This window comes from Rhinolophus sinicus, chromosome 14 (assembly GCF_057876585.1).
Source record: "Rhinolophus sinicus isolate RSI-liver-muscle chromosome 14, RSI-T2T, whole genome shotgun sequence".
NCBI lineage: Eukaryota > Metazoa > Chordata > Mammalia > Chiroptera > Rhinolophidae > Rhinolophus > Rhinolophus sinicus.
Genome location: NC_142514.1, coordinates 181,542,359 through 181,555,795, shown reverse-complemented (window position 1 = coordinate 181,555,795; position 13,437 = coordinate 181,542,359). Strand labels below are relative to the sequence as shown.

The following is a 13,437-nucleotide window of genomic DNA, read 5'->3' as shown; positions in this document are numbered from 1 at the left end:
CGTTCTCTCCTGCAAGGAAGGTGGCTGGGCCACATCTTGCCCACGGGGACTGGGTACCTGCCTGGTTGGGAGAAGAAAGGAGGAGGCAACTCAGATTCCAAACATTCTCTTTATTACGTGTTTGATCCAGAGGAGAAACTAAGTGCAGGGGGTGGGGGGAGTCTGGGTGGGGAGGGGCCACCTTGCCTGGGAGCCCCCCCCTGGCCACCACCCCCTTTGGGAGCCAAGCCATGCCCTCCCAGCCCCTCGGAGCACCCGGGCTGTTCCATAGGGCAGGAGTGGGGGGAGGGAGGGAAGGAGGAGGAGCCCTTGGTCTGAGCCAAGCCCGAAGTGGGCTTGGGGCAGGAGGGCTGAGGTTGGCAAGGAGCCTTCCTGGGACCCAAGGGCTCGACTTGCCATGGAGCCTGGCCTGGGAGTGGGGGTGATGAGTAGGGGTGGGGTCATCATAAATCAAAAAAAATAAAATAATAAAATAAAAAATAAAACCCATCACAAAAAAATGTACAACTCAGGTGAGGGTAGGGCCAGCCTCTGTGCAGGACCCCTTCCCCAATTTCTCAAGAACAGAAACAGCAGAGAAATAAATTAAGGGATGCAGCGGCCGCCACCAGCCAAGCGCCCATAACCAGCCACTCCCACACTGGCCACGGAGGTCGGCAAGCTGGGAGTCACTTGGCCTATCTGTGCCCCCACCCTGTGGAGGGCAGAGGCTCCCGGCCCTGCTGCCCTATCCAGCCTCCTGCCAGGTGGCCATGGAGGCCCTGGGCAGTGTCTCCTGAGAGGAGGGGCGACAGTGTCAGGAAGAAAACGCAAGGCCGAGAGATGAGTGGTGAGGGAAGTCAACTGCTATGGAACTAGCTGGTGCCCAGATTAATGCCAATGATGGGGAGCAGTGGGGAGGGGAGAGGAACAGCGAGGGGGGCTGTGCTTTCAGACAAAGGCTCTCCCATAATGGAGAATGCCTGGCGTCCCTGTTCGGAGACTAGCAGCCCAGGCGGCCCCCTGGGGGCCCAGGAGCCCATCTGCCCTGCAGTCCCCTCCCCTCTCCAGCCCTGGGGTCAGCCCCGCCTTCTACCTGGGAGGGGGTGGGAGAAGATGGCACAGACTTTTGAGGAGGGGAACAAAAGTCCCCACAGCAGCTTGTGGAAGGAAATGCCCAGCTCTGGGGAAGGGGGGCAGAGGACAGTGTGGAGGGAGGCCAGAGCCCCGTGCCTCGCTGCCAGCCCACCCACCCACCTCAGGGCTGTGCAGCACCCCCACCCCAGCCCCTGCCCCCCAGGCTCCAGCCCAGGGGCCTGAGGTCAGGGGAAGGCCACCTCTGGTGGTTTGCTTGGAGGGGAAGGAGGGGAGGAAGAGGGGAGAAGCCCAAAGTGGGCCTGGCGGAGGGCCTGACAGGGAGCTCCACCACTCTTGCCTGAGAGTGTTCCAGCCCTGAGCCACCCTCCCGGGAAACCCCACAGAGCCAGTCTCGACTGTCCCAATGGGGCAGGGAGGAAAGGTGGCCGCTGGGATTTTTTTTTTTTCTTTTTTCTTTTTGGTAATAAAAAATTTCTTGGTTTAGGCGAAATACTCTGTGCAACCGCAGTACCGAGGGGGAGCCCTGCCCCCCCACCCCCTCCCCTTCCTTTGCCTCCTGTGGGAGAGAGGGGGAAGGGGAGTATCTGGGCAGGGGTAGATGTGGGGGGAAAGAACCATCTCCCATCCCCACAAACATGGAAGAAAAACTGAGCAGGGCGGGCAGGGAGAAGTGCCAGCAGGGGAGACACGCCAATCCATCTCTGCAGTCTCGCCCCGGCGGGTTGGAGCGGCGGCCCAGCAGCTAAGTCCAGCGGGCCCGCCTCCGTCGCCCCCCACTCCTGACAGCCTGTTAAAGCTTCAGCTCGTTGGCTATTTTGGAGGCAATGTTTTTGAAGGCCATGGAGGTGCCTGATATCCGCTTAAACCGAACCCCGTTGAGCGACAGCCGCGGCAGCTTGCACACCTCCATCTCCCACTGCACGAAGCTCTCGTGGCCCGGCGCGCCGTGCATGCAGAGCAGCATGTACTTCTCGTGCAGCTCGCTCTGGCAGCTGTTGGCGTCCAGCACCTTGCGGATCTCCCGCATCATCTCGTTGGGCTCCATGGAGCTCGTGGTCTTCATGCTCCACGTGAAGCGCAGCGAGCGGGGCTTGGCCTCCCGGAACTCCTCCTTCTCTTTCTCGTTGCTTCCACTGCCCACCACGTGAGGTCTGCGGAGAGGGCAGAGGTGGTGTCAGCGGGGCCCGAGGCACCCCACCCACGGGAAGCCACCCTGGCACACGGACCCCGAGACCAGAGAGGAAAGTGGGAGGGTGCCCAGGCGGCAACCAGGCTGGCAGAGGGAGCGTCAGACCCAGTCCAGGAGCAGAGGGCAAGGCGAGAGCAGTCCTGCACCTCTGTCTTCTCAGGACAGAGAAGCTGAGGCGCCAGCCCCTGGTGGGGGCGGGGCTAGCAGTTCCATGCTTTCCTTTGAAGAAGGTGGGGAGCTCAGGGAAGAAAGGGGAGCACGTGCTCAATAACCCTGAGCAGTTCACAGACTGGACAGAAGAAGCTGCCGAGGCACAAACAGGTACCCAGGGCTCCTGCTTCCACAGTAGCCCAGACCCGAGGACAAGGGCCCACACCTACTGAGCTGGCGTGTGGGGACTCTCTGAGGAAAGGGAGACCCCAAGAGGGTGGCAACAGGGCAGAACCACCGGAGGAAGAGCCAGGTGGCAGAAGGAGGAGAGGAGCAGGAGGTGCGTGGCAAGCCCGGTGGCCTGGGCAGGGCCGGTGCTGGCTCCAGCCCTCTCACCTGAGCGTCTCCACTCGGTCTTTGCTTTCAGGTTCATTCAGGTTCCTCAAAAAACAGAGCGAGGGAGAGTTTAGTGCTGGGACCTCTCGCTCCTTCAGCTGCCGCAGACCCGGGTAAGGGCGAGCCGAGGAGGTGCCGTCAGTGGGTGGGCAGACCCAAGCCCAAAGGCCACTTGCCCATCACCTGGCAGGCCCACACGGCTCTGTGGCACCTCACACTAGCGGCTCCTCACACTAGCAGCTCAATTGTCCCTTTCCAACAGGGAGCCCAGCACAGGGGCCTGTCCCTCCCCACACTCTCAGAGATCTGTGCTGGGGAGGGAGGTGGGGTGTGGGTGCGCAGGCACACGGATGGAGCCGTCACAGCATGAGGCAGCATCCCCAGCAGCCCAGCCAGTGCTCCCGCTGTGAGGGGGTTGTCTGTGCCACTGTACCCGGTCTCAGAACCGCAGTCCTCTTGGAAGGAAGGGGGTGGGGATAAATGGAGGCCTCTCTCAGGAGGCTCAAAGGACCGAGCTCTGGAACTGCTTTGACATGCCTGGGGATGGGTGGGGAGCAGGGCCCTGGGGCTGGCTGCAGCCTCGCCTCCCCCATTCTTTGATAGTTCCCCTGCCTGCCAGGCTGCCAGGCCATCTGCTTGTACAGAAGGGGAGGACGGAGGGCAGGGCAGGGCAGACACCTCGGGAGGGTGGGTGGGGAAGAGGTCTGGCCCCCGCTGAGCGGCTTCTCTGGCTCCTGGCAGGAAGATGGGTGCCTGGAGCCGGGAAATTGGGGATTGCAGAGGAGGGCAGGGGTGTGAAGAGTGAGAGCGAGCAGCAGCAGCACATGTAAAAAGAACACAAAGACACCACAGACACATGAACGCAGACAAACGCACTGTCAGCCGGGAGCCCGGGCTGCGCAAGGAAGGAGCCTGGCTGCTCTCTGCAGCCCCACCTGGCTCCTGCCCTGTGGGTGGAGGTGCCCTGCATGGCAGGCCCCCACTGGGGCCCCATGAGTCAACAGCTAGCCATGCAGGGAAGAGCTGGGTGGGGAGCAGTGTGGGGGAGGGAGAAAGCTGAAGACCCTGTCTTGGCCGTTTCCCTGACAGTTGGGGCCCTAACGTGCCCGCCAGGCATCCCAGCCTTAGGGCAGGGCCTGGGCTGACAGCCTTGGGGAACCAGGGCTCCCAGCCTGGCCCTTGGTCTTCAGCTTGGTATTTGGCACAGCCAGGCCTCCAGAGAGGATGAGTCCAGGCCAGGGGTGGCAGAGCAAGGACCCAGTGTATGAAGGGAGATGCCTGGGGGTGTGGGGTGGGGACTCTCCCATTGTTTCGCCAGGGCTTAGGGGTAGATGGCCCTGGCCCTGAACATCCCAGCTCCCGGCTCTGTGAAGCCACAGCCCAGAGCGGAGGTGGCGGGTTCCATCCAGATACTGCTGGAGGCAGGTGTGCTGGGGTCGGGGTGGGCCTAGTTTTGCAGCAGCTGCCAGAAGGGGGTGCTGTGCGCACTCGTGAGGCAGAGGCTCCTAGGGCTTGGAGGCTGTCAACTGCAGCCCTGGGAATCCAGGGTCCCTTTGGTACCTCCACAGTCCTGGCTTCTGGTAGGGCAGGGCCAAGAGGTCACAAAGCCCTGAAGTTCCAGGGACCAGACATGGGGAAGCCCAGGAAACCCAAAATGAGATACCATCCCAGATGCACTTTCGCCTGGTGGGAGGGCTTCTTCAGAGCACATGCACAGACAGGGCAAAGGGCCAGAAAAGGAACCCAACACTGTGACCAAAGACCAAAACCCAGGGGTGGGGTGAGGTGGAGGGGAGAAGACAATCTTAAAGGGAGAATTACCTGACAAGGTCCCCCTTGCTCGGGGACAGGCCCATCATTTTCAAAGCCATTTGCCCTGAGTGGGCAAACGTGGCCTTGTGTGACCGCCCAGTCAGAGCAGTCTTCGTCCCTTTAAGATGGCTGAGAGGACCACACAGACGTGGTTAGCAGATGGAGGAGGGAGCAGGAGCCAGAAAAGGGAAGTTAGTGAGAGAGGCAGGACACAGACACAGACACACACACAGAGGGCTCAACGCCTACCTTCTGGCAAACCTGAAAGACAGATTTCTAAAAAAACAAACAAAAAAAGACAAAATAAAAAAAAACAAAAAACAAAGAAAAAAAACCAACAAGACGGTATGTGGATAAGCAGGTGGGGAGTGGGTTTTCCAGGTTCAAGGATCACCCCATTTGTGGGAGAGCCGCTCAGCGAGACTAGAGTCCCCAGACATCCAACCCGCTCACGCCCCACCCTGAAGCCTACACCTGCATTCCCGGCTGGAGAGGGGCATTCAGCTGAAGGGGGTGCAGTGTGGGAGGAAGGGCAGGCCCGCCTGCTCTCTCCAAGCCTCCCGCTGCTTCCTGAGCTACACTAGGTGGGAGAGGAGGCAGTGGGATAGTCAGGGGGCATCCGAGAGGCTGCATTGCTGACTGTACCTCAAGAATCAAAGCTGTCTCTCTGGGGGGGTCGGGCCAAGTGTGAGAAACCTCATGAAGAGAATCCTCACCCTGGTTCCCACGCAGGAAAGATCAGTGCATGGGGCTACAAGGGAGGAGGCCGCCCTGGGCCCCCACCAGCCATTGCATTTATGGCCCTTATCCCGCAACCCCAGGCCCAAGATCATGGCTGCGGCAGAGGGGAGTGGCTGCAGTCAGACCTAACCAACTGGGTGGAGGAGTGTGTGTGTGTGTGTGGGGGAGGCGGTCAGAGAGGGCTGAGACAAGAGACCAGGAAAACTCTCCTTTCTGGCCCAGCCTGGCTCAGGCCTCATGACTTTGCAGCTGCGTCACCAAATATAAGTTTCCATGGGAACCCAGGAGAGAAGAGGGGGGCTTTTATTTTAGCATCTGAGTTCACACTCCTAGAGAGGAGGCGGCATCAGCATCATCAGGCCATCTGCTGGGGGTGCGGGTAGAGGGGTACACCAGGGGTGTGCATAAGGAGTTAGGGAGGCCTGAGAGGGACAGGAAGGGTCTGGGCACCTGAGGTGCGGACACAGACCCAACTGCTTAGGCTTCCCAAGGCCTCCTCTAGCCCCAGGACCCAAGCCCAGTCCCAGGTGTCCTCGTCCCCACCCGCAGGAGGGTAAGGAAGGCCTGGCCTCACACTCTGCCACCCTAAGGCCCCTACTCACCTGCGTACAAACTTGGAGGTGAATTTGCTGAAAATGCTCCCCGAGGCCCCCCGCCGGCCCTGGCTGTTGCCAGAGGGAGAGGCTGGGGTCACACCGTAGGGCAAGTTCTGCTGGTCCCGCACCTGCCGGAGCTGCCCAGCATGGAAGGTGCTTCGACTGGACACACCCCGGGGGAAATTAGTTCGGTCTGGGGCTCCACCACTGCTGCTGATGTTGTGGGCGGAGGGGGAGGCGACAGGGACACGCTGGGGGGCTGTGCTGTGGGAAAAAGGGGTGGGGGTGGGGAAATGCATCAGGGCACAAGAAAGCCATCACCACCAAGCACCTGGAGCCCTGGGGTGGGAAGAGGGAGGGGATGCTAAGGCAGAGGCAGCCATCACGGAGGACACAGAAGGAAGGGTGTGACCACTGAGGACACCAGTAAGGAGGACGTCTAGGGGAGGTGGGAGGAGATGGTTTGGGAGAGGGAGCGAGGCAAGGAAGGTACGTGTGTGGAGAGCAGTACAGGCTGGAGAGAAGTGGCTCCTTGGGAGCTAGGCAGACTGGAACCTCAAGGGGACAATGGTGACCAACCCTCAAGGACTGAGTCCCTGTGATGCTGACTGTCCCTGGGGTCCTAAGGAAGTCCAGGAAGGCTCAGAACAAAAAAGCTTCCTTCTGGAGCCTCGGGACGGCTTCTGGCATATCTGTTCTGAGAGGGAGAACTGGAGGAAAAGAGGGGCATTAAGCTATTTTTTTGTTCCTTCTACTTCCTGGCTGCAGGGGACAAAGCCATTTCTTGTGGCTAAGATGACCAGAATAGAGGACCCCAGGTGGGAAGAAACTGTTGGGGGCAGGGAGTGGGACAGGCAGATGGCAGCAGGTGCACCAGCTGCCCCAGCACACTTGCCTGGGCCGCGGCACCTCACAGTTACTGTCCGTGGGGGGCAGCCCAGTGGCCTTGTTGGGGTGCACGGAGGCCGACATGGATTTCTGGTGCTGGCGGGGCCGGGCCGCAGAGACTGCGGCAGAAGCAGAAGCCGTGGAGGCCCGGGACCCTGGCATGGTTAGGCTAGGAGACAAAAGCAGCGGAGAGGCCTGGGTTAGGGGTGGGTGGAGGCAGGAGGCTCGTGTTAGGAGGCAAGGGCGGGGCAGGCAGCGCCAGGGCTGGGAGCTTGGCAGGATGCAGGTTAGCCCGGGCCGGGCCACAGCAAGGGGGACGCCAGTCCGAGCTGAGGAAAGCAGGGCTGGGAAGCGGAGGGCAGGGGGAGGGAGGCAAGGCAGGCCAGAGCCTGGGGGAGGAAACCAAGAGTGAAGGAAAGCCGACAGGAGGCAACTGGCTCCGGGCTGCGCTGGTCTCCTAGGAATTCTAAGAACAAGGATGTTTCCTCGCCAGAAAGAGCAGGGTATTGCTAAGGGGAATTTTCATTAAGCTCAGAAGAGGCGGAGCCAGGCACACAACACACCAAGAGATGCTGCCGGTCAAGGCAGGGGTAGCTCAGCACTCGTGGGCACAGCTGGAGTCACCCTCAATGTACACCCCTCAGGTGGGCACCTCGATTCTGCCCTGAGCTGGGGCCTCAGCACTGATGCCTAGAGGAGCGCAGCTGCCATGCCCTGGCTGCAGTCAAGAAGCAAGAAGCAGCAGAGATGACCATGGAGTCATACTGGTACAGGCAAGGAACAGTCGGTCACAGGAACACAGGGAAGAGGAGACGGGGTGGGGGGAGTGGAGGGCAGAGAGGAGGTGCTGGTGTGTGGAAAGCTGGACTGGACAGAGCCAGGACGGAACTCCAGGGAGCAGGGAGGGGGTGGTGCTGCTGACAGACGTCCCCGTGGTGCGGAGGCTCCCGGGGAGCGTGGGGGGCAGGGCCCGTGCCTGCTCACCTGTCTTTGCCGTTCTGGATGGAGGCCTGGCCAAGGCTGGCCCTCTCCAAAAGCGGGGAGTTCCTGCTTCGGTTTGTGCTGGTGGAGAGGACGCTGTTCTGTGGGGAAGGAAGGGCAGGGCTGTGTCACGGAATGCCAGGGTTCCACTGGCAGGGTCAGAGCACCTGCCCCCGCCACCTGCCAGGAGGGGTGGGGGTAGGGAAACAACGGACTTCACTTTTACTTCTAGGGGCTAGGCTTTCTACAGGGAGCATCAGCGGCCCAGCAGGGAAGGCCAGGTGGGCAGGCACAGGGAGTGGTCTGGGGCAAGAGAAGAACTGCCTGGAGAGGACAGACAGACCCGCTGCAGGGGGTGGGGGTGGGGCTGACATGGCTCACCGTGGAGGGGGTGGGGGTGGTCTTCTTCCTCTCTAGGCCGGGCAAGGGGCTGGCAGGCACTTTGGCTGTGCTGCTGGCTTTGCGCCCCGATTCCCGGTCCTCCTCAGGCCTCTTATTTTCTGCGTTGTTACTCTGAGTCTTCTTAGAGTAGGAATTCGAGGTGGGAATGGCAGGACCAGCTGCTGGGCCAGAGTGACAGTGGGAATGGGTCAGGGCGGGCGCCCACTGAGGGCCCACCCCACCCACATGGTGCTCTCCTATTGTCTTGCTAGCAACCCAGCAAACCCCACAGAGGCCGAAGGAAGGGACTTGCCCAAGGCCATGCCACAAACAAGTGGCTGAACGGGGAGTGAATGTCAGCTGTGTCATCCAAAGCCCCCAGAACTTGTAACCTCTCAGCAGAGGGGTGAGTCTCCCACCTGCAACTCCCAAAAGCACTCACCCTGGTCACTGAAGCGCCGCTGCTTGGGGTTGGCCGAGACACTGCGCTGTACCTTGTGGGAGGGGGAAGGAGCACTGCTATTGGTCAGATCAGTTGAAGGCCGGGGCTTCAAGGTGATGGCATCACCCTCCAGCTGCAAGAACAGAAAAGGAGGGCAGAAGTCAGGCAGATACACACACCCACCCCAGGCTCACATGAGACATAGGGCTCACCCTGCAAGACCCACGTGCGACTGAACACTCTTGGGGACACACAAGCCTGGAAACAGACCCTGACCAACATAGCTAGAGACACACTACCTCCGGCAAAGACCCCCACCCTCAGAGAGGGGTACACACACCCATGAGAACGCACATCCAGATGCAGAGACATCCAGACGCAGGAGCCCCAAGCCTCCTGAGTAGGCTAAGGCGAGAATTAAAAGAGGGAGCCCAACACCACTGGTGGGAGAGCAGGGTGGAGAGGCCACGAGTGCATGTGGGGACACAGATGGGGAACAAGACCCCCTGCCCAGAGACCCATGGACTCAGACATGGTGACCCAGATGGACAGAACACTACTCATGAAGCCTCCAGACTCAAAGACAGGTGGATGGACATACATGCAGAGCTACACATCCGCAGACACAAGCACCAGGAAGAAGCAACACACAGACTCGCGACTCTTACAAGAAAGACACAGGGACTCCCGCACCCAGAGACCCAGAGATGCACACTTCCAGAAACAGACACACAAACATAGGGAAACAAAATTTCTGGATCAACACAGAAATGACCCAGCCAGACTGACCCAGACCCAGTCCAACCAACACAGACCGAGCCAGACCTGCTCCCCCATATGGAAACCCAGGCCCAGGCTCGGACCCCATCAGCTTCCCTATCCATTCACTGATGGAGATCTGTGACAGCAAAGACCAGAGGACCTTGGCCACCAGAGCTGAGGCTTAACATTTGTCAGCACAACTACTCAGATGAGCTTCTGCCCTCAAGGGGGCTAGAAGCAAGGGGGTGCCGCTGCCAGCAGGGCCAGCCAGAGCGGGGAATGGAGCAGGGGCACACACCTCGGAGCCCTTGTAGCCCAGGAGCAGGTAGGTGGCCATCACTTCGTTGTACCTCTGGCCCACCAGCGAGTCCTGGATCTCTTCCCGCGTGTAACCCATGGACACCATCAGTTCTGCACGGGGGAAACATTCAGTTAAGGCTGGTCCTGAGCACTACTCAGGCTCAACCTCGCGGCCCGGCTCAGCGTCACCTGTCCGCCGGGGGTCCTTGTAGTCAGGGAGTGGCTCCACGTAAGGCTTTAGTTCATCATCTTCGTGACCCACATTCATCCATCGATCTTTCATGATTTGCTGGGGAGCAAAGGGAAGCGGAAGGGCAGAGAGGAGGGATACTCAGCTTGAAGCTTTCGTTGGGAACCCGGGGCCTTCCGGCCAGCTGGGCTCTCGGCTGCTCACCTCTAAAGTGCCTCTCTTGCTGGGATTGAGAATGAGAAATTTCTTAAGTAGGTTTTCACAGTCCGTGGACATGTAGAACGGGATACGGTACTTTCCCCTCAGGACCCGCTCCCGCAGCTCCTGCAGGAGGGAAAGTGAAAAGTGAAATCACCTAAGGCCAAGGGAAGAAACCTAACACCCAGGCTCCTGAGAGCTAAAGACTGGCCAGGCAGAGCAAAGTGAAATGCAGTAGGAGGCAGAGAGTCTGAGACACGGCCCCTCCCCAGAGACGTGGTGAAGTCAAACACCCTGGGCCCTCTGGCCTGCCCAGCCTGAGTGCCTTGTGGGGCGAATGGACACACAACGGATTCCATCCCTTGAGAAAAGAAGTGAGGTTATTATACTGGGTGCAGATGACCTTTCAACTGCTGCTACCTTCTGCAAGCCCTTCTCTGAAGCTCTGGTGTGGGAGAAATGTAGACAGGTGGCAAAGGTGAGAGGTCAGGGGTAAGACCGGAGGTCAAGAGAGGAAATGAGAAATCACAGAAATGATCTCAGCCGGCGCTTTACTCCACCTTGAGGTTCTGTCCATCGAAAGGCAGGGATCCGCTGACCAGTGTGTACAGAATGACTCCCAGGCTCCACACATCCACTTCGGGGCCGTCGTATTTTTTGCCCTGGAAGAGCTCTGGGGCAGCATAAGGGGGACTGCCACAGAAGGTGTCTAGCTTGTTCCCAAAGGTGAATTCATTGCTGAAGCCAAAGTCTGCAATCTTGATGTTCATATCAGCGTCCAAGAGCAGGTTTTCTGCCTGGGAGGTAAGATGGAAACTGTAAGGACACCAAGTGGCCCACACTACGGCTCCAGGCAGGAAGGAGCTGAGGGGAGTGTGAAACAAACAGGAAGTCAGCTCCAGTCTCAGAACTTTCTCCACCAACTCCAAGGGCAGGCCTTCAATCTGTGTGAAAGGCTGGGCAGGAGGAGGGCAGAGCAGGCCATTCCTCACACAGGCAGCCATCGGAGAGCTGCGAGCTGAAGGCTCAGAGACACTCTGAGCTGCAGAAGCTTGTGTGTCAGGCCCAGGTAAATCCTGATCATCCTATGAGGACTCAGGGGCCAGGAAGCTCATAGGCAGTCTCACACTCTAAAGTCTCAGTGAAAGAGATGAGTGTGCACGCACGTCTGCAAAGCAGCTGTGACGCAGCTGTGACAACACTGAGTATTTTCCCTCCGTCAGCCACCAGGCTGCCTGAAGGACCAGCAAAGCCTGGAGTGCTCCTGCGACACGTGGCGGCATTGGGAGGTGATGGCAGAGAGGTGAAATGGCAGGCCCCCTTGCTCGCTGGCTGGAATGAGACCCTAAGCCCAGCTGTAAGGTCCAGACCGGAAGCAGCCCTCGGGGCTTCCTTATTGTCTCCAAAAAATGAAAGGCTCGAGTTTGTCTGAATGCTCAGGACTGGTGGTTGCCATGGTGAATGGAGCCCGGCCCTGACTCAGAGGCACAGGGGACAAGAGCATGCCTTACCTTTAAGTCCCTGTGAACGATAAACTTCTGGTGACAGTACTGCACAGCAGACACTATCTGAAAGGAAGGAAGAAGGGTCAGCCCAGGGCCACTTGAGGGTAGGCCACAGTGGCTGGCAGAGATGTGACCCCGGGGCCTAGTTCTAAGCTGCCACACAGATCACAAACCCCAAAGGACCCTCAAAAGGCCACTTACAGACAGGCAGCCCCTCCTTGTAAGCCAGACCCCAAAAGGCTGAGGTCAGGCCCATACTCCAGGGAGTCACACCCACCTGGCGGAATTTAGCTCGAGCCTCTTTCTCTTTCATCCTGCCATGAGCCACAAGGTAATCAAACACCTCTCCTGCAAGAGACGGACAGGGCTAGTCAGAGCTGGCTGGGGCGGGGGCAGTGGGTGCACAGGAGGACGAGGCAGTTCCATACGTACCTCCACTGGCATACTCCATGACAAGGTAGAGCGTTTTTTCAGTCTCAATCACCTCAAATAATTTAACTACAAGAGAAAAGGCCAAACCATGAGTCACAGAAGTAGCCCCAACATGTACAGCGGCACCCTCGGGATAAAAGTTCCCCCTTTCAAGTCCACCTTCCCAAGGACAAGTTCCTCTTAGAGCAGCCACACCACGCGAAGGACAGCCCCGTGTGCCAGAGGCAGAGCTTGCCTTCCAGAAAGCAAGGGCCTGGGGAGAAGGGCTCCATGCTGGGCTCCCTGCGGGGAGGTGGAGCCCTGTGGTGGGGGAAGAAGAAAGGAATGACAGCTGGTTCTCACCTATGTTGGGATGATTCAAAACCTTCATTATTCTTACTTCGCGGAATAGCTGGAAAATAAAATGCCAGGGGTCATGCTTGCTCAACTTGCTCCCCTCGGGTCCCCTCCAAACAGAGCCACTGCTGGGATTCTTTTTCCAGAAGAGAAAACAGGCAAGGAGAAAAAAACAGGGCAGTTGTCCGGGTCATCTGGGGCCACCCGATGGCTGAGAGGTAGTGAGGGGGAGGAGTGCAGGCAGGGCCAGTGGGAGGAAAGCGGGGCCCCGACCACTTGTACTCTCAGGGGCAGCACCTGGGTAAGCCTGGCAGTGCGCCCTCTGCCCGTCTGCCCAAAGCAGCTCCCGCCCAGCAGACGGGTTTTGGTCGAGTGCCTTTGAAGGAGGGAGTGTAAGCCCATGTACATCAATATTCAGAACTGAAATTCAGTGACAAAACAGACTCCAGCTTGGTTGGTGTGAAGGGGTGGGGAGAGCTGAAGGCGAACCCTGGTGTCTTCCGATTTCCAGAAGGCAGAGGGCTCTGACTAGTGGGCAGGCCTCTCTCTCCTGGCTCTCTGGGGTGGGGACAGAAGAAGCCACTCCTATATATAGCTGATGCCAATTTTAATCAAATCCACCTCCACACACTCACGCTCTCTTTGTGAAACAAATCAGGGACTCCAAACCATACATTTCCATAAAGATGACAGACATGAACTCCATCCCCTCTGCAGGGGCCAGAGAATTGGAGGTGGGGTTTTTGTAACTTCCAGGCCTCACCACTTATTTGCACTGAGAGCAGGACTAAGTTTTTTTGGGTTTTTTTTTTTCTTTTTTTTTTTTTTTGCGGGGGGAGGTCTGGAGTATAGTTTATGGAATAAAGTGAACACGTTTTTTCCCCCCTTTAATGAGATCCCAGAGGTTTCGTGAGCTGGAAAGGAGAAGAGACAGTCTTTCCAGTCTTCAAGAACCTGATTCTGACCTTGAATCCCTTTTCTTGTTAGAGCCCAGGTTTCCCTTGCTTTCTTCCCTGGCCCAGCAGTTGTCTTGGATGAAGAGGCAAATAATGCTGGCCACC

The 13,437-nt window shown here is 58.6% G+C and overlaps 1 protein-coding gene across 18 annotated transcripts in view; it reads right to left on the bottom strand.

The window, feature by feature from the left end:
- Positions 1-90: 90 nt before the first annotated feature.
- MARK2 (microtubule affinity regulating kinase 2) overlaps positions 91-13,437 on the bottom strand; it is a 53,538-nt gene continuing 40,191 nt past the window's right edge. For 4 of the 18 annotated variants that reach the window (XM_074336523.2, XM_074336524.2, XM_074336529.2 and 1 more), the window contains exons 4-19: positions 12,383-12,512; positions 12,041-12,106; positions 11,886-11,956; positions 11,615-11,671; positions 10,664-10,900; positions 10,110-10,229; positions 9,905-10,004; positions 9,714-9,826; positions 8,654-8,786; positions 8,212-8,390; positions 7,834-7,931; positions 6,857-7,018; positions 5,968-6,225; positions 4,874-4,900; positions 2,813-2,857; positions 91-2,228 (exon numbers count right to left, since the gene is read on the bottom strand). In XM_074336523.2, coding sequence (XP_074192624.1) covers positions 1,868-2,228; positions 2,813-2,857; positions 4,874-4,900; positions 5,968-6,225; positions 6,857-7,018; positions 7,834-7,931; positions 8,212-8,390; positions 8,654-8,786; positions 9,714-9,826; positions 9,905-10,004; positions 10,110-10,229; positions 10,664-10,900; positions 11,615-11,671; positions 11,886-11,956; positions 12,041-12,106; positions 12,383-12,512 — 2,157 coding nt within the window. In that variant the 3' untranslated portion in view covers positions 91-1,867. The remainder of the gene's footprint in view (positions 2,229-2,812; positions 2,858-4,873; positions 4,901-5,967; positions 6,226-6,856; positions 7,019-7,833; positions 7,932-8,211; positions 8,391-8,653; positions 8,787-9,713; positions 9,827-9,904; positions 10,005-10,109; positions 10,230-10,663; positions 10,901-11,614; positions 11,672-11,885; positions 11,957-12,040; positions 12,107-12,382; positions 12,513-13,437) is intronic. The other 14 variants (XM_019717853.3, XM_019717854.3, XM_074336535.2 and 11 more) reach the window with 12 other exon arrangements.